This window comes from Eurytemora carolleeae, unplaced genomic scaffold (genome assembly GCF_000591075.1).
Source record: "Eurytemora carolleeae unplaced genomic scaffold, Eaff_2.0 scaffold823, whole genome shotgun sequence".
Taxonomy (NCBI): Eukaryota; Metazoa; Arthropoda; class Copepoda; order Calanoida; family Temoridae; genus Eurytemora; species Eurytemora carolleeae.
The window spans coordinates 60,883-88,115 of NW_019396720.1; the positions used below are offsets into that span (position 1 = coordinate 60,883).

The 27,233-nt window shown below is 31.6% G+C and overlaps 2 protein-coding genes and 1 long non-coding RNA gene across 3 annotated transcripts; 1 reads left to right on the forward strand and 2 right to left on the reverse strand.

Annotated features, from left to right (window-relative positions):
* LOC111707774 (uncharacterized) lies at nucleotides 1-6,511 on the reverse strand. Its single transcript, XM_023480925.1, has 4 exons — nucleotides 6,430-6,511; nucleotides 4,795-5,210; nucleotides 2,956-3,160; nucleotides 1-905 (listed from the first exon to the last, which is right to left on the reverse strand). The coding sequence occupies exons 1-4, from the start codon at nucleotides 6,485-6,487 to the stop codon at nucleotides 820-822; spliced, it is 765 nt and encodes a 254-aa protein (XP_023336693.1). The 5' UTR covers nucleotides 6,488-6,511; the 3' UTR covers nucleotides 1-819.
* Nucleotides 6,512-12,974: 6,463 nt separating this feature from the next.
* Nucleotides 12,975-27,127, forward strand: LOC111707763 (putative ammonium transporter 3). The gene is made up of 17 exons (XM_023480903.1): nucleotides 12,975-13,192; nucleotides 13,534-13,683; nucleotides 14,010-14,183; nucleotides 15,192-15,356; nucleotides 17,011-17,056; nucleotides 17,818-17,879; nucleotides 17,935-18,023; nucleotides 18,217-18,394; nucleotides 19,978-20,033; nucleotides 20,784-20,864; nucleotides 21,191-21,261; nucleotides 21,366-21,372; nucleotides 21,896-21,991; nucleotides 22,248-22,358; nucleotides 23,134-23,240; nucleotides 25,634-25,688; nucleotides 26,937-27,127. Exons 1-17 carry the CDS (start codon nucleotides 13,093-13,095, stop codon nucleotides 27,018-27,020), a joined length of 1,632 nt encoding a protein of 543 aa, XP_023336671.1. The 5' UTR covers nucleotides 12,975-13,092; the 3' UTR covers nucleotides 27,021-27,127.
* Nucleotides 16,166-16,803, reverse strand: LOC111707765 (uncharacterized). The gene is made up of 2 exons (XR_002766524.1): nucleotides 16,546-16,803; nucleotides 16,166-16,341 (listed from the first exon to the last, which is right to left on the reverse strand). It is a non-coding gene; the product is annotated as an uncharacterized LOC111707765 (long non-coding RNA).
* Nucleotides 27,128-27,233: the final 106 nt, after the last annotated feature.

A 27,233-nucleotide genomic window follows, 5' to 3' on the forward strand; every position in this document is an offset into this window, starting at 1 on the left:
TCTTTCTCCCAAAATATTTATTTTATTAAATAAGTTTACAATTATTTAGTAATCAGAATAAATTATGACAATTATAATCTACATTTACTGGCTCCCGATATATAAACAGTGTATGAGACTCTGGTGAAATGTACAGTTGTACAGTTGTACAGTTGTAAAGGAACAACCAATTGTTTATTTTCAAAATGAGTGATGAAATACAAAATGCAGTACAATACATAATTAAGTACAGTTACAGCTTCAGTACTGAAAACGTATTAGTACGGAGTACGGGAAAGGGAATTGTACAGTACATAAGCAGGATCAATGTATACATTTCACATTGTACAACAAGGTATGAATATGAAGATTAAAATGTTAGTCAGACGCTTTGACGGAACAGATGTTTGCAGATATACAGGGTTACCCACAAAAAATGAGTCTTCAGGCGCTACTTTTCTTTATATTCACAATTCAATGCTAGACAGAAAATAATTTAACCTGTATTGTACTGCAGCTGTTTTCCCTTCCCTTGTATTGTATTGCAAATTAAAGATTCTCAAATGCAAATAAGATTATTAGGTTTGAATTATAAAATCTTATGCTAGCACAAGAGAGACAAGGTTGTATTGGAGCACTTTACATAATCAGCCATCAAGTACTCTACAAATATTAAGGATTTAGTTTTGTAAATTAATTTTACTTTTTCTTAAGAAAATCCGTACATGTTCTACAAAAGATTTAATTTTTAAACAACTAGCTGTACATAAACGGTAATTTACAGGCTAGTTGTAACACTATAACTCCAGCTGTATTCTATATGTACATGTTGTACATAAATCAGCAGAAGCTGTGACACTGAGCTGGGTGAATGTACTGCAGGCTCAAGCAGCGTCGTAGACAAGAAGGACTTCTCTTCACTACTTCTAAACATAATCATAAATTGAGAAGAACTCAGTTTCATTTATTGTCTAAATCAAGGTTATATAGCAAGGAAAGTTATTTCAGAGTTATACGCATCTTTTTACTGCAGTGTACTGTCTCTGGAAGGTAATGTAAACACAAGATGGATGTCGAAGACTGACATGGGATTTCACATAAAAAATCAATGAAATATTCTGGTCAAAAGAAACTATTATTTGAATTATCAAAATTATTAAAATTTAATGCTTTCAACCTCCTCGGATACTAAACGAACACTGATGCATCTATTCTTGTTTACAAATTCCGCCCAGAGAGAACTGGTTTCAATATGTATGCATAGTATACGCAACTGCAATTAACTTTCCTTGCATTATAATCTTGGTCTAAATAATAGTATTACAGATTTAATTAGATATTTACTTGCAAATATATTGTCAATTTTTAAGTGTTCATGAATTTATATAATAATTTATATTATTAATGTTGGTTAATTAGACAATATTTGAATATTTGTTAACATATTCTGTTTTAAAACAAACATAAAATAAATGCAATCATCTCCAAATAGCTCTTATTAATAATCCATAAAGAAGTAAGTAAAATAATTTAAAGTTTGAATTCAAAATTATAATATTTTGATAAATCAGTGTTTTTTCTTCAATAGTGCTTTATCAATGTAGCGTTTTATGAGTCTATAGCGTACACCATTTCAGGCAACTAAAGCAAGTTTGATAGCATTAATTAAGAAGCTAAAGTCGGCCAAACGGGACAATTTTTTGTTCAAATATTTTTCAAAATAAAAAAAAAATCGATTTTTTTCAATTTGAAAATGTTGCCCCGAAATGTTTTTTATTAACTCAACGGATAAAACCTTGCACTTCAGCTATAGTATAATAATATATATAGGGTTTCCGTACAATTTGCTGTGACGTTTTTGGACTGCTGAAGAACTAGTTTTTGCGTAACAACAATAATAAAGATTGTAAACAATAACACAAATGATAAACAGACATCTGGCATTTCTGGCGTTAGATGAAGATTCACCGTATACTAACTCATGTTTGTTTACATTAGATCTGCTGCCTTTGTTCAGCAGTCCAAAAACGTCACAGCAAAGTTTACGGAAACCCTATCGCCCCCTCCTTCTATTCAATTCTCCTTGGTATATAGTATCACATCAATATCCCTGGTGTACCGTCCCAATTAACTTATTAAGTATGTTATGTGTGTATACTGTATACATTGTACAACTAGTTTCAGTTGTAGCTAAAGGTTTGTTTATTACTCCAAATAAAACATAGGTTAAAATAAATTATATTTAGTATGACATTTTTATAAATCTGGAAAATTTTGCACATTATTTTTCTTTAATAACTCAAGCCAGACTTAGGGAAGTTTAGTGCTATGAACCAAAAATGATGATAATATTGAATAAAAGTTATACATTTCAAATACTGGAATAAGGCTTTTTTGTTGTGCTTTGTCACGTATACGTTTCAGTTTTAAGTTTTAAGTTCTGTGGTTTACTACTGTTGTGGTAAAGAAATTGACTCTTTGCACCATTCTCAAATGTTCAAATCCCTATATCTTTGCAACCTGATGGTGGAAACCTTTGGAAGACTCATGTCCTTTATTCAAAATAAACAAATAAATTGAGATAAACATAAAGTTTGATATTAAATTAATTCTTAAGATAACAATGTCCTTGTTGTAAGCCTGTAATGTATCTAGTTCTAACTGTATCTACTTTATTATTATTATAATTAATAATTATCTTCTTAAATACAGATGTCACAATATGAACACAATAAAATGTCATGACATTTACATTGGCATTCAATATTTATTTAAGAATTCTCTCTCTATTTTTTCTTTATTATTATTATACAAACTATAGTTTTAAAAACAAAATAACGTGAATACAACAAATTGTTTATCAAACTATCCAAAGCCTTTTTAAAATATCGATTATAACGTAAATTTTTTAACTGTTTTAATATTTCGATTTTGTTAACAAAATATCTTACATAAAAAGCTTAAAAGTAAACTTACGTGGTCTAATCTGCAGCGCAGAGGACGTCAGGTTTTGATAGATTCTCTTCTCATTATTCTCATCCCTATCCTCTTCATCCTCTGCATTCTCCTCCCAGAACCTCCTTGGATAGTGCTTAGTGTAGATCTGGTTGGTTTGAGAATCCTTGGCCATCTTAGTTTTCATGTTTACGCTTCTCTGTGTCTCTGTAGGGATAGACAGCATCTAGAGAAGATAAAGATACAGTGAGAACCAACATTTGTGGAATGAATGTCGTTTTTTTTATTGTTTTGTAATATTATGTCGCGATTTTTTATAAATAGTTGAATAGTTTAGTTCTTATAAATCAGGGGGCTAAAACGTCATGTGTGTGTGTCTTTACCAATAGAGTGTGTGTAAGGAATACCGAACCAAAGGCGTGTACTGTAGGTATATATAAGAATCTCGGTATTTGTACAGTCTAGGGGAGTACATTTGTTTATTGTTAATTGTTTACCTAAAAAATGTTTAATATGCATGTAGTATATTATTTATATATTTAAGTCAACAATATAAAGCCAAATTTTCATGCAAAGAATATAATTTGATTAAAGTTTACAATGAACTGCAAAGCAGTGCGGCTGGCTTTCTCATGCCAGACCAGCGCCATTTCCTTTTCCTTTATTCCTATTCCCTGTTATAAATACAATTCATAATATAATAAGAAGCAAGAAGATGAAAAGAATTTCCGATTTCAATTTTTTGGATTCTTTTTTTCACATATTTTGGAATAATAAGTAGGATTTGTTATTTTTATCTTCTTTATCCACCTATTTAAGTCAATTACAAATATTAATTATAAGGTATAACTTATAGCATAAGAAATCAGCCGCTGATTAAAAAATTACTAAAGTTTGAGATACTTGTTTGGGAGCCTGGTTTGAGATACTTGTTTGGGAGCCTGGTTTGAGACGCCTGTTTGAGAGCCTGGTTTGAGAACCTTGTTTGGGAGCCTGGTTTGAGACACTTGTTTGGGAGCCTGGTTTGAGAAACTTGTTTGGGAGCCAGGTTTGAGATACTTGTTTGGGAGCCTGGTTTTAGACACATGTTTCTGACCCTTTTTTAACTTTATACTGATTACAGACAGCGATTAGACGGGCATTTATTGGACTCAATTCTATCTCAGACAACGTTTAACTTTTTGTGAATAATTATTGTGTCTTGATCAAAAAAAGCGTAAAAGTGGGATAAAAAATTAAACTTTTGTAAAAATAGAATTTGACGGAGAAAAACATATTTTGAAGTATAAATTGTATGTTCGGAGAAACTGTTCTAATTTGTTTGTTATTCATATCAAAATAACAAAATAAGTCTAAATATTTTTACCATGGAGGTATTAGAAAATTAACATATTGTGGAAGGTTATGTTCTGCATACTTTTGAACCTAATTTTTTCTATATTCCGAAACATTTTATGGGATTGGTGAACAAATTGTTTGACTCAAAATTTCCATGGTGCCTTTAACTTTTATTTCTTAATTTTTAACCTATAAATTCACTGATCAGAAAGATAAAACAAATATATCTCTTACATCGTTTTTGAGAGGATTGGAGCTTTAGAAAGGTTTCTCAAAAATCTGAGAAATAATAAAATAATAATAATAATAATACAATCGGGTTTATCTAAACATTTTCAGAACCAAAAACTATCGTTTCAAAATAATAGTTTCTTTGATACGCATTTTCATTATATTTCTCTTAAGATACAAATACTGCAAAACAAACTTTAACAGGATAAAGTTTTAAATAAAAATCACTTAAAAAAGCAGAATCATTTGAAAATTAGTTAACAATCCCTTTTTCTTATTACCCATCCTAACCTGGATGTCTCTGAGGAGTGTATCATGTAGGCTGGAGGTAGGGATCATTAAACCATCTTCATCAGTTAGATCTTCACCCAGATCCAAACTTAACCTTGGAATTTCTGTATTCAAACTCATGCCCGTAGCTGGGATCTCATCTCCAGTTCCTCTCCAGTACTGAGGAAGATAATAAATCCTATTCTCCATGTCTATATCTTGAGCTGGACCTGGGTGTTGACGGGGTATTCTCTTCAGGACGCTTCTCTTCTCCTGGATTCTGGGTATCCGTCCTGACTCCTGGTGCAGGGTTGGATGGCTGCTCCTGCTCAGATGGATGGGTTGGGTTGCAATCCTTAGCTCCTCCTCATCCACCAGGAGATCAGGATCATACCCTGGTAGCTTGGAGTAGACATCAACTTCAGGTTCAAGGCTTCCTGAAAGGGAGTGTTCATTATTTATCACAAGAGGGTTGGGACAAAATACGCATACATATATTAAAGAAATTGAGATTCATATCTCAAACTTGAATCATTTGATCTAACAGAATTCATATTTTGAAATCTTAGAGCAATGACGTTGAGATGCAAAGAGATAAGAGTTGCAATGCCTTTACTTTATCCGTTTTCCATTTATAAAACCAGTTTTTTTGCTTGATAAAATCCATCTTCGGCATTTGTATTTAGATCTATACGTATTTAAGCATGTTCTAAATAAAACAGGAACTGAGAGAGCAAGTTTATATTTTCCTATGAAATTGCATAAATAAATGTGTATTACAAACTACAAAATAAAAAATCAATCTGAACTTCTAAACACATTAAAATCTGCCGCTGAAAATAATAGATTTATGATAGAGAAATTTTATAAAAAATTATTTTATGAAAAAAACATATTTCTTCGTGAAAGTTTTTAAAAATGTTGAAAATAAATCACCAATTTATCGTCTGGACAACTAAATTAATGAGATAAAAGATTAATTTAAAAAAAAACTTTTAAAGTTTTGAAAAAATGTTTTTCTACAACAGGGTTACCCTGTAAAGGATGACCTTGTAAAGATAATCTGAAACTCTTAAAATATGACGATTCCAAGAAAAGCTTTAGTTTTCTAGCTTGAAAATAGTTTTTTTATTGCTTAAAAACAGACGAGACCAAATAGATTATCAAGTACTATAGGTGGTAACAAAGAAATGGACCAATTATACACGACGTCATAAGTGTCAAATATAAAACAAAATTTTCTCACATTAATTGACATGTTTTCCAAAATTAAATAAAAAAGTGTAAAAACAGAATATAAGGAACACATAGAATTGCACTTATTTTACTGTCAGATAATTATTCTAAAATGGTCACTATTATTAATATTTTTCTCGGACACATCAAACTTAGTTGACACTTGTGACGTAAGAATACAGCTGTACTGCGTGTGTACAAATTCTACGTTGCCATCTATTGCACTATTTGGACTAGACAAAGAAAGAAGCAAGTTAACAGTTGCAAGGAATAATGAATATAAGAAACAGACAGTATACATTCCGTACGTTTGGCTCTCTTTGTGGGTAACCCTGTATCCAGAGAGAAGGATTTTTTCTTTTTTTGTGAACCATGGAAACAATATGTCTGATTGTTTAAAACTCTTGTTTTTAAACTTACTTGAACTGACAAAGTTAAGAAGACCAGAAACCAGAAGAAGGAAGGATAAAGAATACATTAATTATATTCTGAAATATTTAACCAAACCTATCAAAATTAAGTTTCAATAAACATAGCTTTTAGTCGTAAATCAATAAAAAATGCATCCTCTGCCAATAATACTTAGTTAGTTGAGAGCAGTTGAGGAGTCAACACCTCTCTCTGGAGGAAAGCATGCAAAATGTCTGCTAATTATAAGAGGACTAGGGCCGAATCCCTTATAGAACTTGTATGTTCGAGAGGAAACCTTTTAGGTTCCCGTTTGATAAATGTGTGTCAAATCTACTAGAAACATCGAGAATGGGTTTACTCTCTTTGATTATTGGAGATGTCAAGTCTACTAGAAATATCAAGAACGGGTTTACACCCTTTGATTATTGTAGATGTCAAGTCTACTAGAAACATCAGGATGTTAAAAGTCTACTAGAAATATCGAGAATGGGTTTACACCCTTTGATTATTGTGGATGTTAAAAGTCTACTAGAAACAAAAATTGGATTAGACCCTTTGATGAGTGATAAATGTGGATGTCAAGTCTACCTGCAACATCGATAACGGGTTTACACCCTTTGATTAGTCTGGATGTCAAGTGTATTAGAAACATCAAGAATATGCTGGAAAAGTCTGTATGTAGTTAGCATGTATTTTAATTACGAGCTGACTTGTTCTAAATATTGCTTACATTTTTATTGTTACCAAAATTTGATACTTTTCCTGAATCAACTTTTTAAGTGCAAGAAATTTATTTCTGAAAGAAAAATATTATTAAAAGTCTGACTATAGATTTCTTTAAAATAGCAGGTTTATGAAATTGGAGATTATGAGAGTGAAAAATGAATACATCTAATATCATTCATAACAAAACAAACTATACCATTAAAGTATGTAATATGTAATATATGTATGTATATTAAATGTGTGTAAATAACTCTAATAATAATAATAATAATATAACGTTTGCAAACACTTCAAATCAAGACGACATTTTAAATACGCACCTGAATAAAAATGAAATTTTAAAGCATCAGTTAAATAATTCAAGCGAGGACTTTTTATATTTTACAAAAAAATATGTTATCTATAATGGAGTTGAGTCTTTGCCACAACCTTCATTTTTCTAATCCCTATATCTGTGCAACTTGATGGCTTAAATCTTTGATATTTCAAACTTAGATTTTTTGATCTACCAGAATTCAGAGTTTGAAATATTTAAGGTCTACGACATTTGGTTGCAGAGATATTGAGATTATAAAATCAAAGTTTGTGGCAACGACTCAATTCCTTTGTATCAAACATTTAAAAAACTAGGTTCTTTAAAATGTTAAAAAAAACAAAAAAAACATTTAAAGTTGATGAAAAGTTTGAAAAATGTGATTTTAAGATATTATCAAACTCGATAAAACATTTAATACACTTAACCGGTCCTTTCTCTTTCGCCGCTAAAACTCTTTTTGATCCTATGATACAATTTTTATACAAAAACTCTTTGTACTTTTATACTTTGTTTTTACTAATTAGAAGGAAGTGCAAACCAATAAGAAAAATGAATTATAGGAATAAAGAGAAGAATGCAAAGTATTAAGATAGAGAAGAGTGGATAATAGAAAGATAGAGAAGAATCAATAGTAGGAAGATAGAGAAGAGTGAATAATAGGAAGATAGAGAAGAATGCAAAGTAGGAAGATAGAGAAGAATGTAAAGTAGGAAGATAAAGAAGAATGCAAAGTATTAAGATAGAGAAGAGTGAATAATAGGAAGATAGAGAAGAATTAATAGTAGGAAGATAGAGAAGAATGAAAAGTAGGAAGACAGAGAAGAATGAAAAGTAGGAGAAATAAAAAGTAGAAAAAAAGAGAAGAATGCAAAGTGTAAATATAGAGAAGGATGACAACTAGGAAGATAAAGAAGGATGACAAGTAGGAAGATAAAGAAGGATGACAAGTAGGAAGATAAAGAAGGATGACCAGTAGGAAGATAAAGAAGGATGACAAGTATGAAGATAAAGAAGGATTACAAGTAGGAAGATAGACAAGGATGAAAAGTAAGAAGATTGAGAAGAACAAAAAGTAGGAAGATAGAAAAGAAGGAAACGTAGTAGGATAAATAAGGATGAATAGTAGGAAGATAGAGAAGAATGAAAAATAGGAAAATTAGAAGGATAGAGAAGGATGAACAATAGGAAGAACTAGAAGAATGTAAAGTAATAAGATAGGAAAGGAGGAGGAAGATAAAAATAATGAAGAAAAAAGAAAAAAGAAAATTTAAAGGTACAAAAAGAAAGAACGAGAAAATGAAATTATGAAAGTTTTTTTTTACAAATAATGCATAAGACAATCATAATTCGAAAATTATGAAAAATTTAAAAACAAGGTACAGGGTATATTTTGTTTAGTTATGAACTATCACGAACGAACTAAAGTTTAAATAATGTTGAGCGCAAGGTTGGGGTTTCTATAAAGATGTAATCTCTGTTTGTCTGTTTGTATGTCAGAACATAACTCAAGAACTCATTGGGGAACTCGGGAGAACCACGGTAATGTTCTTAGCTTTGGTTTTAAAATTCCAAATTGAGGGAGTTGATTTATATAGTGTCTTATAATAAACCTCAACAACGGTTAAAAAATTAAGAAATGAAAATAAATAAGAAGAAAATTGGAATTATTTTGGACAGACATTTATGAAGTTGGTTGTCTCTGAAGATTGTTCAGTAAATACAAGGTTTTCATCCACACCTGTCTTATATATCCTCCGTTTATCTCGGCCTCCACTATCTATCTATCTATCTATCTATTTATCCTCCGAACACTAATAATGAGAGGCACCAATATCTTTATCATATATTATATATTAGCGCGCGGGTTCAAGCTGCACCCTCATTATTTATTTTCCAGGTAGGGGGAAATCCCCCGAATTTCCAGGTAGGGGACAATCTCCCCGATTTTCCATGGAGGGAGAAATCACCCGATTTTCTAGAAAGGAATTTCACCCGATTTTCCAGGGAGGGACATAGAACCTGATTAACAAAAAACGGGTTCTATTTGACAAACTAAACCAAAATTTTGTGAAGAAATTATTCTTAGTTTTCATGGCTTAGGTGTTTTAAGATGATATGAACAAAATTTAAACTTCTGAAAATATTTGGATTACACAAAAACATTACATTTTTTTCTTTAAAACATTAGGTTTTTTTGCTTAAAACATTTTTTTTCTGTGAAACAATGTGTTTTTTTGAAGGCCTGGAAATAAAAAGTCTGAATTTGAAAGTTGAGCAAACTCAGAATTTTTTTTTTTTAATTAGACTTCATAGTGGTTTCTCAAACAAATAACCTTTCCAAAAGTAAGCACATCTTGTTTTTTAACGTCCGGGGACAAAAAATATTTAGTTTTTATGAATTCTATAATTGCACTTTTTCCATTCCTTAGATGAAATAGAAAGATAAATTTTAAATGGATTAAATGTCCAATATTAAGAATAGATAAAAACATTCTTATTTGTAGAATGTATCAGCTAGAATTAAACATATTAATTTATAAAGTCTTAAATTTAAAGAAAGTTTCTATATCTATATATAAATTTGGCTTGTCTGTCTGTCTGTTTGTCTGTTTGTTTGTTTGTTTGTTTGTATCCAATAAACGTCAAAACGGCTGAACCGATCGGGCCCTAATTTTTTGTGGGACATCTAGGGACTCCAGGGAAGGTTTATGAATCATCAGAATTTCAAATATTTGTCTCTATCAAAATTCGATCGTCATTAAATTTTTAAAAATTTTGAAAATCCGCAAATTTTTTGTAAAAATCCGTGAATTATTTTTGTTTTGTTTTACGATGTACACAAAGAGAACATGTTCACAACTAATTTAGAAGATGGGCGGGAAGCGCCCTCTAAGGCTAGAAAGAAGGGCGCGAAGCGCCTTGAATTTCTAGTATTATTAAATTATATCAGGGATTATAATTGTTTTAAATTAATTGATATATTCACAGAATCAACGGAATTTAGTCTTTACCACAAGTATTTGTAAGCCAGTATCGTGACGTTAGATATGTCAAAATATGAATTTTGGTGGATCAAAAACTTTAAGTTTGAAATTAAAGGTTTACACCAACAGGTATCTATAAAGATATAGGAATTGGAAAATCTTGGGTTGTGACAAAGACTCAATTACTTTTCAAAAATTTCCCAAAGATTCTAATCATCCTTTTTTGGGACAATCTGTACTTCAGTGAGAAACTGATTTAAGAAATTATGTAAGAAATCTTGCCCCGAGATAATTCAACGATAACTCAACTCAAAGTCTAATTAGAATCTCACTGACTCAAGGCTCTCAATATCTAGCCAAAACTCAAGGCTCTGGACACGTCCGTGTTAATCAACAATTCGTATTGAACTACTTTATTTTATAAACAGGTAAAATCAAAACTGACCGTAATGGACAGTCAGGGTCAACATTGAAATAGATAAGATATATTACGAACATGGATAATAAGGATCATACTGGACATGATATTACAACAGAATATGCTACAATTATACTTAAAAGAGGAAAATGCTTCAGGCCGAACAATGGAACTATTATTTTTTCCATTTCTAGCTCGTCCCTGTTTTATCATAGTGCTAGAAAATTCCTTTCTGAAAATTAATCATTGTGATGAAAATTTTTTATTAGTGTTTTCTTTATTATCCATATGGTGGAGAGGAGAGAAGGGTAGGGGGGGCGGGAGGGGAGGGGGATTTATTTCCGAGAAATGTAATCAAATTTTCTGTTTATTGTTTGGAGCGAGAAAGGTATATTTGTCCGCGTCCCCCCCCCCCCTCCTTCCGGCCATGAAGTAGGTATACAATATACAATACATAGTACATATCTGATCATTTTTTATAAAACATTCAAACTGGGTAACTGTATCTAGACGTTTTTTTAAATTTATTTATGAAGATAAACCTTCAAAGGAGGGTGGGGGAGAGAGGTATGATATAGTCCCTTTTGGCGTTCTGCTAATTTTTTCTTTAATTATCAGTAAAATTAATATAAAATATGATGACCAAAAATCTGACGGGTCATATAATTGGAAAATGTAAAAATGTTCAATGGAAAGTCTAAAATTAAACGTAAAATCCCATACGTAACATCACAAACCTCTGAAGGGTAAAACAACACAAGTTATCTTGAGCGTTAATAACAAGGTAAATATGAAAATATGTGAAAATATGTCCGAAAATCAAAACCAAAATAAAAGTGCTTTTTTTCTTTCTTTTAATTCTGGTGTTAAGCCGCGGCCATGATGAATTTTTGACATTTATTTTTGCAGTCTTGGAGCTTAAAAATTGTGACTATTTTGAATAGCAAAGCCTAACTAATTTAGGGGTTCTGAAAAGATATTCTGAAAAAAGCTAATTTAAACAAAATATTAACTTTAGAATAGATAAACCTCTAAATCTTGATACTATCTTGAATAGAATAATTTTATCTCTGGTTTACTCTGGTTTAGATTAGTTTGGTCCCTTTTAAAGGAAAACTATATTTCAAACACTTTTTATTATAGAAAGAACAAGAAAAAAATTTAAAATTATATCAAGCAGTGTTAAATTTTAATCTTAAAAATCAATAGTTAACCTATAGATTTTATAACAAGAAATAATTTTACTATATGTTTTTGTTTGTTTAAAATTGTCCAAACCCTTATCAAATTAACTAGAATATTCGCATATAAATAATATTTTTGTGGAGTTGATCTACCCCTGATTAGATTGAACCTGAACCTTATGAATGATTAAAATCAGGAATCATGATATATCTCTCTATTCTCTAGTTTATCATCCATGGTAGCGCATTATGGTTCTGATTTAAACTTAAGGAAAGGGCTTAAAACAAATAAAATCAAACGTTTTATTCAAATTTTACTTATACTCATTTAAAAAGTTACAAACTTAGTATTTTACGTTGTTTAAAGAGTTAACACTTCTCAATAAAAGTGTACACTATAATCATAGAGAATAGAATATATATTAGAGGGGAATTTACTAGAAAAAAGTGTAAAACGGCTATTTTGTTGTACTGTTTCCATACTGCAGGTGTACTTCACATATTTATGCTTTATAACCTTTTGGGCCCTGGAATATCATTTTGTAGAAAATCTAAAATTATTGTTAAAAGAAAACCAAATTATGAAATAGGCTGGTTTCATAATTGACCAATGATTATTTCACATAGACTCTATGCCTTCCACTTTACAAACGATGATTTTCCGTTATAACTATAAATCAAATGATGTTTTTTATTCACCTAATTCATTATAAAGATTATTTAACAGTTTCAAAAATTCGAAATTGAAATGAATAGTCTAGGGAACATACTATAATAATGTACTCTACTGCATATAATTTGTGAACATTTACATGATTTGTACACTTTCAGGCTGAAAGGGACTGAAAAAATTCATACCGAGAGATTCTTTAAATTCCCCTCTAATATATATTCTATTCTCTATGACTATAATTGGCGTTAAAAATAATTATATCATTTCAAGGAATTGAGTGTTTGCCACAAAAATAAATTTTCTCATCTTTTCTGAAAAAGGCCTAAACCATGATTATCAATAATCGAGTCACTCATATTAAAACCTAACTTATGAATTACAACTTTTTATTCAGAATAATTATGGACAATGATTACATTGAAGAGAAACTGTGGAATGATACATCTATTCCAGTAGATGATCCTCTAGAAGGGACAATCATTGTAATTTCAAATGACCTTCTATACCCGATTCATAACAACACCTTTTAAACCTTTATATGACTATCATTACGGAAGATATATCGTTGTACTTTTTTCTGAATGAGATATCGCTTAATTCAAATTATGACAATTTTCTTATTGTACCTGCTGCAAAGATTCACGTAGTCGCATTTTTAGTGAAACTCCAGTAAAAAATAACCAATTTTCAAAGAGAAAAAATGCTAATCTCATTCATTCGTAAAAAAAGCTTTTAAGAATATCGTCGGTAATCGGACATGCCACTAAATATATAGAGGGTCACTTGAAATTACATCTATAATTCCTATAAAGGCTGGTATCACGATGATGCAGTTTGGCAGATTACTGCATCAATGATCATCTTCAATATGCAGACAGGGTTTGGTATGCTGGAGTCAGGATGTGTGTCCTTAAAGAACGAGGTCAACATTATGATGAAGAACGTGTGTGATGTAATCTTAGGTTACATAATTATATTAAAAAATCAGGGGGCTTCGTGCCGTCCTACCAATACAAGCTTGAGCTTGTTTTTTTGTGGCAACTTTAAATGTAAGCAGTTTTTCCTCTGTACATTCTTAATATTAAGAACACTTATAATATTTCGTGGATTTTTCAAATCGAATTGGCAGATTTTTCAAATATTTAAAAATAATTCTTCGGTGGATCAGGATACAACTGTTTTACTGTTATTGGAAACAGACAACTCATTGTTTAGAAAATGGGAAAAGCAAAAAATCAAAACGTTATAATTAGATATAATTATATTTTACAACAGTGCTTTTTTACAGGGGGTGTAACATATTGGGCGTTTGGTTATGGACTCAGCTATGGTGAGTCTACGGGAACCAGTTGGTTTACAGCTATGGGTTCCTGGTTCCTAGATGAATCAGGTCCTATGCAGGGACCAACCTTTACTGTATTTCTCTTCCAGATGTCCTTTGCTACCACTGCAACTACTATAGGCTTGTTATATATTTTTTTATTTAGGGGGGATAAGTTCAAAATTCCAAATATCACCATGAACATGATAAATCATAAATTCAGTTTTACATTTTTTAATCAAACAGATCCAAGAAATTATTTCTGTGTGTTGATTTTTAAAAAATATGTGAAGAAAAATTTGTAAACAATAGAATTAAGTTTCAAGTGAATTTCAATTTCAAATTTTACTTTTCCGAATTGATTTTTACATTGAATCTCAGATGAGACAGATAGGAAGGAATTGAGTATTTGCCACAAACTCAAATTTTCTCATCCCTATTTCTTTGCAACTTGATGTTGTAAAACTTTGATATTTCAAACTTAGATTTTTCGATCCAACAAAATTCATATTTTGAAATATCAAAGGTCTACGATATTGGGATTAGAAAATTAGAGTATATGACAAAAACTCCATTCCTTTTCTGAATTTCCTATTCACTGCTACAGAAATCCGCAAAAGAAAATTTTAAAATTTCTGAAAAAGAACTACATGGTACCACTGGAAATTTCACATGTTAATTTGTAAATGTAAATGCCGGGTCACTTGAAATTACGACGGCATTTATTTTAAGAAAGTGTGTATTTTTGGATACTAAAATCCTATCATAATCTGTTTCAATTATGTTATAAGACTCTTATGTAAGCCTTATATTGATAAACATGACATAATAATCTCCTTTCGTGAACATGATTGTGTGACGTAAAAACATCAAAAAAAATCCGATATTTGTTGATATATTAATAAATTCCCGGGTCAAATATACCACAAGTGTATATAGTGAGAGACTGATCAGTAGTCAGTACACACTCTTTGATGCTTTAGTAATTGTTAATCGGCGGTACAGTTCAAAGTAGGACTGCAAAGGTGGGCCCAGCTCGAAAATTCAAACGTTCACCAGCGGGGCATGAGTTAGTCAGCCAGGGCCCGGGACAATTAACTTTTTGAAAAAGATTATGTTAGTAATAAGAATATAAAATTGTTATCTTAGTGTCCGGAGCCATTGCTGAGAGATGTGACTTCAATGCCTATTGCCTATTCTCCCTGGTGAATACAGTGGTATACTGTGTTCCTGCAGGCTGGTTATGGGGCAATCATGGGTTTCTTAAAAATCTTGGTGTAGTAGATATTGCAGGCAGTGGCGGAGTTCATTTAGGAAAGTAGAATAGTTCTTCTTTTTGTATTTAAAGGGATGTACGCGTAATTTAAGTGACCTTCTGAACAGTACCCTTCAAACCTTCGAAAAATCATCAGACACAAAAGTCTTACTCAACACAGCTGACGTCTCATCTTTCCCATAAGCCCGAAACTTAAGACACGGTATCGTCCTGAAACCCAGTACCTTTCATGAAGTTTTGTAGATATCAATATTAATTCATGTGGTTTCTTTACATTCTCTTTTTGTTTTCTAATTACTCAAAATAAAAACTACCTAAATTTATAGACCCCGAAAAGTAAAATCTGGAATATCCAGAAAACTCTATGATACTATAACACAGTTTTCATAAATTTGAATAAGAATATCTAGGTTCTGCCAGAAAGATTACTTTAACATTCCTTAAATATCAAACAGCTTATGAACTAAGTGTTTAATAATTACAAGCCTTGCTGTAGATAAATAAGGAGCGTTGCTGTAGATAAATAAGGAGTTTTGCTGTAGATAAAGAAGGAGTGTTGCTGTAGATAAATAAGGAGTGTTGCTGTAGATAAATAAGGAGTGTTGCTGTAGATAAATAAGGAGCGTTGCTATGGATAAGTAAGGAAAAGTCCGACACTTCATTGATCAGTCAAATGTTTTAAGGTACCCAGGTAAATCGGGGTTACCCCTCTTTTAATGGAACGGGAAGGTCACTCAAAAGTATGCTTACAGTCCCTTTAATTCAGAAAAATTTTCACATTCGCTTTTTTATGCAAATGGCGCTCGCTGACAGCTATTAATCTTAAACTTAAACGATAAACTAATAATAAAATACTCTTTTCGTTTATTCTTATATCTTTTCAACCTGATGCTGATGTTTCGCGATCAGCGAACACATGTACCTTGTGATATTCTGCGATGGTTTGTCGTAACTTCTTTCTCTCTTTCTTCCGCTCATAATGAAGCCAATAAGAGTTCAGAGCTTTATTTGACTGTAGTTCAACTAGAAAAAAAATACAACTAGAACTCCTAAATCTTTTAAATCTCTTTTTATCTGCAGGAAAAAGCCCAAATATAAACGTGGATAAATCAAGCGAAAAAATATAAACTCACAAAGAAACTATACTATTTGGGCGTAAAAAACCTGCAACTAATCTATTATAAATACAATACAATGATTTATGAATAATTTAGCGTAACTTCTTACCATATTGAGCCTCCACACAACATCACAAATCAATTTTAAGTAAGAAAAATATGGCGACGATAAATCAGTTACAACAATTGATTTCAACTGCGCCGCGAAAGTGTACGCTAAACTATACATGAACTAGTTTTAGGCTTCGGCCATCCAGAATGTTCATCTCTTCACACAGTATACAGATCAGGGGCGCCGCAGACTCATAGGGGGATTCTCACACAGGGGCAGCATCTCTACACATTCGTATATACGTGACTGGGTCGCGTAACAGCTGAAGATATTTGATACTTTGAACAATAAAATATGCATAGGTGTCAATTGTCATGGTCAGGTTTGAAATGTTGGATCATGTTGGAAAGATATAGGAAATAAAATTAGATATTTGATTTATCTTTCTGGATTAAACTGTATTCAGCTGATCTGTTAAGTTTCTAAAAAATACTTGAGAGGGTTTAGTTCTACTTTTTTTAGTGGGAGGAACTTCGGCTTTTGTTGCTGCTTGGCTGCTGGGACCTAGGTTAACATTTGAAGCATAACACACAGTGATCCAAAAGTTACAAGCCCTCACAAAAAAAATTGATAAGAATGTTTTTAATTACTTCTGAAAACTAAAGCAAAGACAAGTGATTTGAGGTTCGCGAGTTGAAGGGATTGACTGTCTTAATAATTGTGTTTACGTTCTATACATGAGAACAAAGCTCGTTCTTCATAATTCACAAGGCTTGATAAGTCTAAAGGTTTGCTCACAAGATTCCACTTTTAAAAATATTTTAATAACCCAGAAAAGACACGTTAAAAAACGTGTTTATAATCTAATTTGCTGTTTAAGAAACTTATATTTCTCAGAACACAGATTATTTCTTTATCGTCATTATCTAATTCTTTTTTATTTTATACAAACTTATTCCCAGATTTCTTCAAATGTCGAATTTGCATTAAAATTAAGTAAATCTATGAGTAAAGTTTTGGGCGATAGAATCAATTGTTCAGAAACAGATGACTGAATAAAATGACCTATTTTCTATGATAAAGTTAATTTTTGTTTTCTTGATCGCCTGAAAACTTGAAATTAGTTTCAACAGAATTACTGTTTTCGTCTAAGTTCTTGAATTAATTTTAAAAAATCGAATGCAATCTGTGTTCAACTAAGATACTGTTTTTCTAGCCAGTTTAGAACTGTAATATCTAAATTCTCATTTAACATGTTTTGTGCATCATCATCACAAGTGTGTTAGGTTTGAATATCATAAAGGCATTTTTTCAATTTTTATATTTTAGATTAGGCAGATGGGATGGAGATACCGCACCACCCATGGGTAGTCCAACAAATGCAGTGATAGGTAACACTTTTTTCAGGCAAAAAGTATTTTATTTTATTTTATTTTTCTATCTCAGGACTTTTTATGCTTTGGTGGGGCTGGCTGTCCTTTAATGCAGGGAGTACATTTGGTATTAGTGGCAACAAATGGAGACTTTCTGCTAAGGTGATTGAGAAAGAAATTGAGCCTTTGCCACCAACTTAGGTGTTTGTTTGCAGTGATGTCTGTTGAAGCTTTTCTTTTTTTTGCAGGCATGCGTCACAACTTGACTCTATTCTTTTTTGCAGGCATGCGTCACAACTTGACTCTATTCTTTTTTGCAGGCATGCGTCACAACTTTACTCTATTCATTTTGCAGGCATGCGTCACAACTTTACTTGCAAGTTTCAGCGGAGGGTTTACTGCCATGGTCCAGAGCTACTTCACATGTGATAAAAAACAGGATGTTTTAACAATAGTAAATGGTATACTTGGAGGGCTGGTGGGGGTTACAGCTTCATGTGCTGTAGTGGATGTGTTTGAAGCCTTATTTATAGGTAAGGCTGGGTATGATTTGATTTAAAGAAGTTATATTATAAAGATTTATTCATAGACGACATTGAGATCACAACTCATTACATAACATATCTACTATTTCAGTTATTAGGTTATTATTGAATCCTTCAATAAATAAATTATTGGTTCTTGTATTAACAAAAGTTCTTGAAATATCTGAACTATCCATGCATGGTCCACTGGGACATCAAAATATTTCATTTGCTTCTTAACATTTTACTAAGATAGATTTACCACATAACAATCATTTAGAATGGAAAATAAATTTCTGCCAGGAATTGAGTTTGTGTCGTTTTTACATACATTTAAAATATATTTAAACGCAAAAGCTTAGAATTGGCTTCAATAGTCTTTGTTAGGATATTAACTGCTGGATTCATAGGCGATTTTTATGGGGGGGGGGCAGTCCATATACCCCCCCCCCGAGTGAATTTAGTTGTAGTGTACTATAGTGTACTATGTACAGAACTGCTACAATGCTTTAACCTTGAATGTGTAAATACTGTGCTCCGTTGTAGTGTATTTATGAACTATGTAATGAACTGCTACAATGCTGAAGAATAAATGAACTGTTTCAACCTGGTCGTGCCATGATTGTTCTTTCCCTAATTCCCTTAACGGTTCTGATGTATGAGTTAGTGATTCTGGAGGATTTTTATGTTATAACGTTTATGACAAATTTAAGGTTGTTAATCGTTTTTTGTTTCGTTTTTTCTATCGTTTTCAAAAACGATCGTTTCGTGTTCGGAAAAAAACGATCGTTTATAAAAACGACCCACTCGTTTTGAACTTTCAGAAAACGAATAACGATCGTTTTTGAAAACAATCGTTTATATAAAAACTATTTGTGACCGTTTTTTATACGATTGTTTTTTAAAAAACCGATCGCTTTTGAAAAAATGATGGTTTTTGAAAAAAAATAATTATTGACAATTATTTTAACGATCGTTAACGAAGGGTTGTCTTTAAAGATCGTTAACCATGGGTTGTCGATAACGATCGTTAACGAAACGACGAAATTTAATAAAAACAATCGTTTTTGAAAAAAAGATCGTTTTTGAAAAAACAATTACATACAACTTTATTGAATATCGTCTTAAATGAAGTTAAAAAGTTGTGGGAGAGCTAAAACTTCTTGATATTTTAACTACTCAATGATAAGTACAGATGCCCTTCAGGTCGGTTTACTCTCTTTGTTAACGATCGTTAGTGAATGGTCGTCGTTAAGGATCGTTAATGAAGGGTTGTCGTTAACGATCGTTAACGAATAGTCGTCGCTAACGATCGTTAACGAAGGGTAATCGTTAACAATCTTTAACGAAACGACGAGAACAATGATCATTTTTAAAAACGATCGTCTTGAAAACGACCATTTTTAAAAAAAACGAACTTTAAAAAAACAATCGTTTCGTTTTCGATTTTTTTGTCGTCGTTTTCATAACAAAACAATCATTTTAAAAAAAAATGAAAACGTTAACATCCCTGGGGGTGGGGGATTACAGAGAACAGGAGGATTTTAAGAACATGTTAATAGATGCACATGGTGGATATTTTATTTGTTCAGGGGTTGTTGGATCTTTCCTTGCCAACATAACTCCTCTACTCCTCACCTGGTTAAAGGTAATCAGCACATATAGTTAACCACGAAGATTATAAATTAGCTCTTCGTTTATATGTATATATTTATTACTTAGCCATAGCTGGAGCAAATTGGCTGACATTTTTTTAGAAACTTGTGGGGTGCTGGGGGTAACAGGCTATAAAAATAGCCTATGTAAAAATTAGGAATGAATTTTCTTATTTCAAAATTCGATTTTGAAAAAAAAACAAAATTTGATGCACTCGGAAATTTTTTTACTCTGGACTCACAGGGTATTTTGAGCCCAGAATTTTAGATTTTAGTTGCCTTTCTTTAATGTATACATGTACGATGTTCATTTTAAAGTAATAACAACATAAACAAGTTCACGGATTTTCTTGTTGTCATTGATTAATTCCAAAATTTTAAGCTTAGAAAGCTTCCAAATATCTCAACTAGTTGACCAAACATTTATTAACTATTCATGGAAAACTATCAAGAGCTAAAAACTGTACAATTGGATACCTTCAATCCCAATTGCTTAATTTAAATATCCAATGTGGACATTTTAAATTTTCTGCTTAATCCGCTCTTTTTCTTTCTTTTTGGATATCCTTACTTTGTTTGAGCAATGAGAGTCATTAAATGCCGCGCAACATTTCAAATTTCCCGGCTTCTCTGATGGAACGTTCGAGTTTCTCCAAATTAACAAAAAGAGAAAATCAAGCATTGATCTCGATATCCTCAATTCTAAAGTTTCAGCTCAAGAGATGATTCTTAATTGTATCCAGGTAGATGATGCTGTTGGAGCAACCTGTGTTCATGGCTTCGGAGGAGCCTGGGGTATGATAGCAGTTGGACTATTTGCAAGGGTATGATTTTTGTACCAAGGTGGTCCAATAATTAAAGAAAATAAATGACAACTTTAAAGATTGTTTTTTTTTCTGCAATTCATTTTTCCATGACTGTATGTTATGATGTTATACTGTAGAAATCAAATTCAAAAAAAGTTACTAGAAAAATAGACCATACTTTAGAAAGCCTAGTTTTATTTTAGATACAGTTCTTGCTATTTGTTGACTTTCATGGCATAATAAAACGTTTTTTTATGATTCCTCTTTATTCGCCTGTTATTGTATTTTTTCAATCGAACAATATTTCAGGTTCTTTCTGATTTAACATTTCTATTTGCTTGCAGAAGGATGTAGTTTCAATTGGATATTCAAAATACAATGGAATCATATGGCATGGAGAAACATACTTATTAGGGGAAGTTGAAATTAGTTTGTTTTTCAATAATATAAATTAATAAAAAAAAAGTTTAAGGTACTTTGATTCATGGATATTTCAAAATTTCAAACTGTTGTAATTAGAATACAGGTATATATAGTTATTTCAGTAAAAAAAATCACAATAGCTACAAAATTGGAATGGCAATGGTCGAATGTTTCGTTTAGTTTGGACCAATTCGAAATAATTTTTATCTTTATCATCCAGAGAGAATATGCTTTTTTAGACTGTAATATACTGAAAAACAGAAAACTTTGGAATAGGATTACGACAATGACCAATGAACATGAGACAAGGGAGTCGTACAGGGTAAACAGACCCATTTAACTTGAGAAATACTTTAATATCTTATTACTGATACTATTTGCTTTGTAGCGACATCAAATACGCTAATCTTGTCTTTCTATTCTTTAGTTTTCTGAATCTCACTGTAGCGCATGTTTACCTTAAAATTATCATCTTATTCTTTATATTTAATAATATTTCAATATTCCCTCCTAAAGAATGATTAGTAATAACAACAATAAGCTTATTCTATTTCTACCTTTTATCTCAAAATACCTAATTATTTAAACCTCTGACAGACGAAAGTAAGAATGTTTTTTTTTTGAAGATTTTTGCTGTTGTTGTCATTTTTATTTGGTCAAGCGTAAGTACTTATATTCTACTCTTTCTTGTGGATCTGGTCTGTCCTATCAGAATGGCAGAGGTGAGATCATTATTTAAAACCAAATGTCAGTTTTCCCTTCATAAATGTTTTGAAAAAATATACCCCCCCCCCATCCGTTCGAACTTTCGCTGATCTTGGGTAAAGAATGAAATTTGGTGCTTTCCCAACTTTTTGATACTTTTACCCAAAAAATTAAGTTTATTAATATTTCCTCAACAATCTTTCATTGTCCGCAGCAACCAAAACACCTCACCCTCTATTTTCAAATAAAAAAATATATTTCTACTAATTTCAGCACATGGAGCTTCTTGGTGCAGATTACTGTGAACATGAAGTGTTCCACCCTGGCGTCGGAGTTACTAGAGCTGTCAGTGTTCTCCAACATGTTCCTAAATTCACATCCAAGGTACTCTCCCAGAGAAAAACAATCACTGGGAACTCTATTTATTTTGAAATACCAAGCACACCTCTGGGCAACTACAGCACGTTGTAGAGTTCAATTGAGGGCAAAACGGGACATAAGAGATAAATTATCACCTTTCAGTCATATCAACGAACCTTAATTGTCGTGATCTTCAAAACACCCCTTAATCTTGTCAGGTAGACGACTCTACACTTGGTAGTCCTGACTGGATAGTACAACTGACCTGTCTGTTAAGACTGAATGTTTGTATTCTATCATAACTAACTTAGTCTTCCATAGAAATGGCCGGGCATCGTTTTTCCTAACGCAATTTTTGAAAACGAGCGAAATTTAAATTCTTTTAAATTCGATTTTATTAAAAGAAAGATATTACAGAATGAACGATTTTACTGAACGAACAATTTTACTAAAGGAACGATTTTACTGAATGCACCATTTTACTAAATGAACGATTTTACTGAACGATTTTACTGAACGAACGACTGTATACTGAACTTCACTGGACGACCGATTTTACTGAGCAAACGATTTTACTGAAAGACCGATTTTACTGAGCAAACGATTTTACTGAAAGACCGATTTTACTGAGCAAACGATTTTACTGAACGATTTTACTGAACGAACGACTGTATACTGAACTTCACTGGACGCGATTTTACTGAGCAAACGATTTTACTGAAAGACCGATTTTACTGAGCAAACGATTTTACTGAAAGACCGATTTTACTGAGCAAACGATTTTACTAAATAAGTTTAGGTGAATGTGGAACTAGACTATGTAGGTAAAAACTACGGGCATGACCAGTATCTAAACAAAGTTTACAACAAGGAGAAGATATCTGTATTCAAGGATAATCCAGTCAGGTAAATAAACAGAGTTGATGGATGGAGGGGAGGAAGGTCAACCACAATAATTTCTCGTCCGAGCCACATTCTCCTCATTTACTCGTCCGAGCCAGCTGGAAATCCTCGTCGTTTTTTTTAAAAATGTCCATCTTCCCAGATAAAACTATGTTTTAAGAATCGGGTCACGTAGGGGCAGAAATAAAATATTGGATTTTTTAAATCGAAAAAAAAATTGTTTCAATCGAGTTGAAGTTTTCAAGTTTAATATCCTTCAAAATGCTCACATTATTTATCGCATTTTCAGATATTCCTGGTGTAGAATGCCGCAAATAATTCCGAGATTATAGAACTTCAATCTTTTTTTGCTAATTATAGTGAAAACCAAAAAAATTTTCCTGCAGTGGTTTCATATATTTTTCTATTTAATTTATATAGCGAAGGTTAGCCAATACGGAGGCAGAAGATATTTAAGTTTTAACTAAATAAAGTTTGACATCATTCTCATGGGTTTAAAGATTCTCCAACATGATGTAATTATTGCAATACTTAGTCTATCCATATTGTAAGCCCTAACGTGGTCATATTTAATAAAATAGTTTTAATCGTCGAGAATTTTAAACTTTAAAACACATAATAATCAAAGGACGAGGATTCAGAACTGGCTCCTCTGTTTTTTTAAGCGTTTCCGCAAAATTTTGGAGGCGTTTCTGTATTGTTAAAAACTTCATTTAGTTGAGATATTTTAACTTTTTTTATGCGTTTCCGCAAAATCTTTGAGGCGTTTCCGTATTTTTAAAAACTTTTTTATTTGAGGTGTTTCCTCTTTCTTTTACGGCGTTTCCGCAAACTTTTTGAGGCCTTTCCGTATTCTTAAAAAGTAAATTTAGTTGAGATGTTTTCATTTAAAAAAAAACTTTAAAAATTTCATTTAGCTAAGTTGTTTCCACTTGTTTCAAGGCGTTTCCGGCGTACCAGAATAATCGTTTTTCGAACTTTCAATTGCGCAAAATTACGAAAAAAAATTGGCGAAAATTTAAAGAAAATTAGAAAAAAAATCTGTAAAAATAAATATTCAAAATTCAAAATACATTTTGTCAAAAATAAATTAAACAAAGAATAGGAGATGATAGGAAAAACTAATACTATTTTCAATATTTTATAATGGTCGGCGATTATATCAATACAATGTAGACGACAAGATTTTTTCGAATTAAAAGTTACAAGTAGATAAAAATTTAAAAATCAAAATTCAGAATATATTTCTTCTTTTCATCTAACCGTTCTTTAACATAAATATCTCTCTGTTGGATCAATAATCAGGGTTAATGAGTTTAAATGATCAAAATAAAAATTCAGCAAATGTTGCTTCTCTGCCCAAACATATTTAATATCTCGGGGAGAAACATTATTTTTGAAAGGGGGGAAGATTTTTCAAGAAAAGAACTAAATTTTGTCCACCAACTCATATTTTCTAATCCCTATTTCTTTGAAACCTGATGGTATAAACATTATTTCAAACTTATTTTTTAGTTGATAGAATTAAAAATATATAAGATCTATGACATCAGGTTGCACAGGTATAGGTATTATAATTTTGGAGTTTTTGACAAAATCTCATCTTCTCTGATATAAAATCAACACATGTAAATTCTAACTTCTAAACCAACCAAAGTCTAAGTAAAAAAGTAAAAGTAAAAAATGGTTCTTTAATATAGATAAAAAACGAATCAGTAATTTTGTCAAAATAGGGGTTTTTAGGGGCGGGGGGGGGAAACGTCTAGGGGTGTGCAAAAAAATTTAAGGTTCCCCCCCCCAACACTACAGCTCTCGTACGCCCCTGCTAGTACAAAAAAAGAGGAAAAACCGCAACTAAAAAACTTTAAAAGGTTTTTTGATAAATGGAAACACCTCAAAAAGAGTTAACACCTCATCTAAAATAAATTTTTTGAAAAACTGAAAAGAAAAATGTAACTCCTTTTCTTAATAAAGTTTTGAAAGTTTTTTTTATGAATGAAAGGAAATGCCTCAAAAATATGCGAAAACGTCTCAAAAAAAAGGAAACTGCTCACCTAAAAGAAATCTTTTAAGTGTCTTTGAAAAACGGAAACGCCTCAAAAATATGCGGAAACGCCTCAAAAAAAAAAAGAGGAAACACCTCAACTAAATTGAGTTACAAGAGTTTTTTTGAAAAACGGAAACGCCTAAAAAAAAGAGGAAACACCTTAACTATGAATATTGAGAAACAAGTTAAAATATTTGGAAATCCCTCACCCCGTTCCAGTTTTGAGGAATTTCCCAAAATGAACCGGAAATTCATCAACAGTGATTTTTGAGGCATTTCCGTGGTGAGGTGTTTCCATATTATATTGACATAGACATAAGAATCTATAATATTTATTGTTTTGTTTTAGAAAAGCTATAATTAGAGCTGCAGAAGCTGTTAGTTCTGGACTTCACAATTTTAAGGTAAAAATGGGTTTAATTTTTAATTGTTTTTAGCTTTTAATGAAATGCCCTTATCAGTATAAATGTTGATCCCCTCTCTGTAATTTGTGTTATTAAAAAATTATTTCGTTATTTATAAACAGGAATTGCATCGACATTTACTCTAATCAATTTGACATTTCTAATATTTCCACCAAAAAAAAGAATTAGTCTTTAATCACACAAAATGTTGTGCATACAAAACCCCATGCTAAACATTCATTGCTGCACTTTGGATGATAATGCAAAAAAATGCTAAATTATAGAGGCATGTAAAAATGTAAAAGCAGTAGAATATAGATATCCTTAACATAGCTGTTCGATAAGATAAAACACGGACATATATGACGAAATGATCCTATTAAAATATATAGATTTTGCAGGTAAAGAAATCTTTATAGGGACTTTCGTTGAAACTTTACACGACTCTCCTTTTACAAGGACCGTTCACTTACTTAATTTTCCAAGATATCCATGACCGGAGAAAAAGCCGATTTATTGGCTAGAATTCCAGCAGAAAGGTATGACACCTTTGCATAGTCACTATTTAAACGTTTTTTCAATAACAACAGCCCAATAAAATCTAAAATTATCATATTTCAATGACATCATGTGTCAGCCATTATATAATAAAATACAAAAACTTTTGATTTTAGAATAAGCAAGAAATTAACGTTTTTGTGTGATTTAACAAATTAACAATTTTGTACAAAGACGACTTTCTCTCTCAGGCAAACAGGTTCCTAGATTCCAACTCTTCAAGGAATCACTATGACAAAAGCATCAAATAGTGTAAATACAAAGGTATCACACCTTTGCGCTGGAATTCTGAATGATACATCTGCTATTTCTCAGGTCACAGTTGTCTTTGAAAAGTAAGACTAATACCAATAAATATCTAATAAGCTATTTAGTTTACCCTAAAATTTCCCAAATAAGTGAATGGTCCCCTGAAAGAGGAGCAAACCCAATTTCCAACGATATCTTTATCTGATCCAAGAGTGTGAAAGATATCATCGTATTTCTAGCTTGACAAGTGTTGTATTATGAACATTTCCCTTTCCTTCTGTAGCAGAAAGTCACGTTTGCAGAAAAAAACCACAACGGAAAATTATTAGTTTTTAAAAGGAGAAACATGGATGATTCATACTTACTCAGCAACAAAAAGTTTTTAAGGGTACCGTTGTAAATTGGACATTCCACTCTATACATGAAAAGTCCATTTTTTAGAATTCTCTGAGTGGAAACAAGCCTGCAGGAAAGACCAAAAGTCCCGAAAGTCCCGAAAGTGTGTCAACAAGCTACCTTGCCTGAGTTTATCAAATATGTTTAAAAATGAAATAAAAATGATCTGATATTTAAATACATTTGTATTGGTGCATGTAATAAAGTTTAACAATAAAGCAAAGTATTTAACTTTACAAACTCTTTTTTTCTTTTTTTGTAGCAGTGGATCTTACAATTTCAAAGCTGCAAAGTGCTAGTTTCAGGCCTCAGCTTGAAGGGAAGTGTTGCCAACGGCAAAAT

Bases quoted from the DNA above. Each gene is read 5' to 3' on its own strand.
- LOC111707763 (XM_023480903.1), top strand. From the start codon at position 13,093: ATGAATTACAACTTTTTATTCAGAATAATTATGGACAATGATTACATT. The intron at 14,184-15,191 runs GCTTGTTATATA...TTGTTATCTTAG, and splicing joins TACCACTGCAACTACTATAG to TGTCCGGAGCCATTGCTGAG. The intron at 20,034-20,783 runs GTAATCAGCACA...AATTGTATCCAG, and splicing joins TACTCCTCACCTGGTTAAAG to GTAGATGATGCTGTTGGAGC.
- LOC111707774 (XM_023480925.1), bottom strand. From the start codon at position 6,487: ATGTATTCTTTATCCTTCCTTCTTCTGGTTTCTGGTCTTCTTAACTTT. The intron at 5,211-6,429 runs GTAAGTTTAAAA...ACTCCCTTTCAG, and splicing joins TCTTAACTTTGTCAGTTCAA to GAAGCCTTGAACCTGAAGTT. The intron at 906-2,955 runs GTAAGTTTACTT...GATTATGTTTAG, and splicing joins TGCGCTGCAGATTAGACCAC to AAGTAGTGAAGAGAAGTCCT.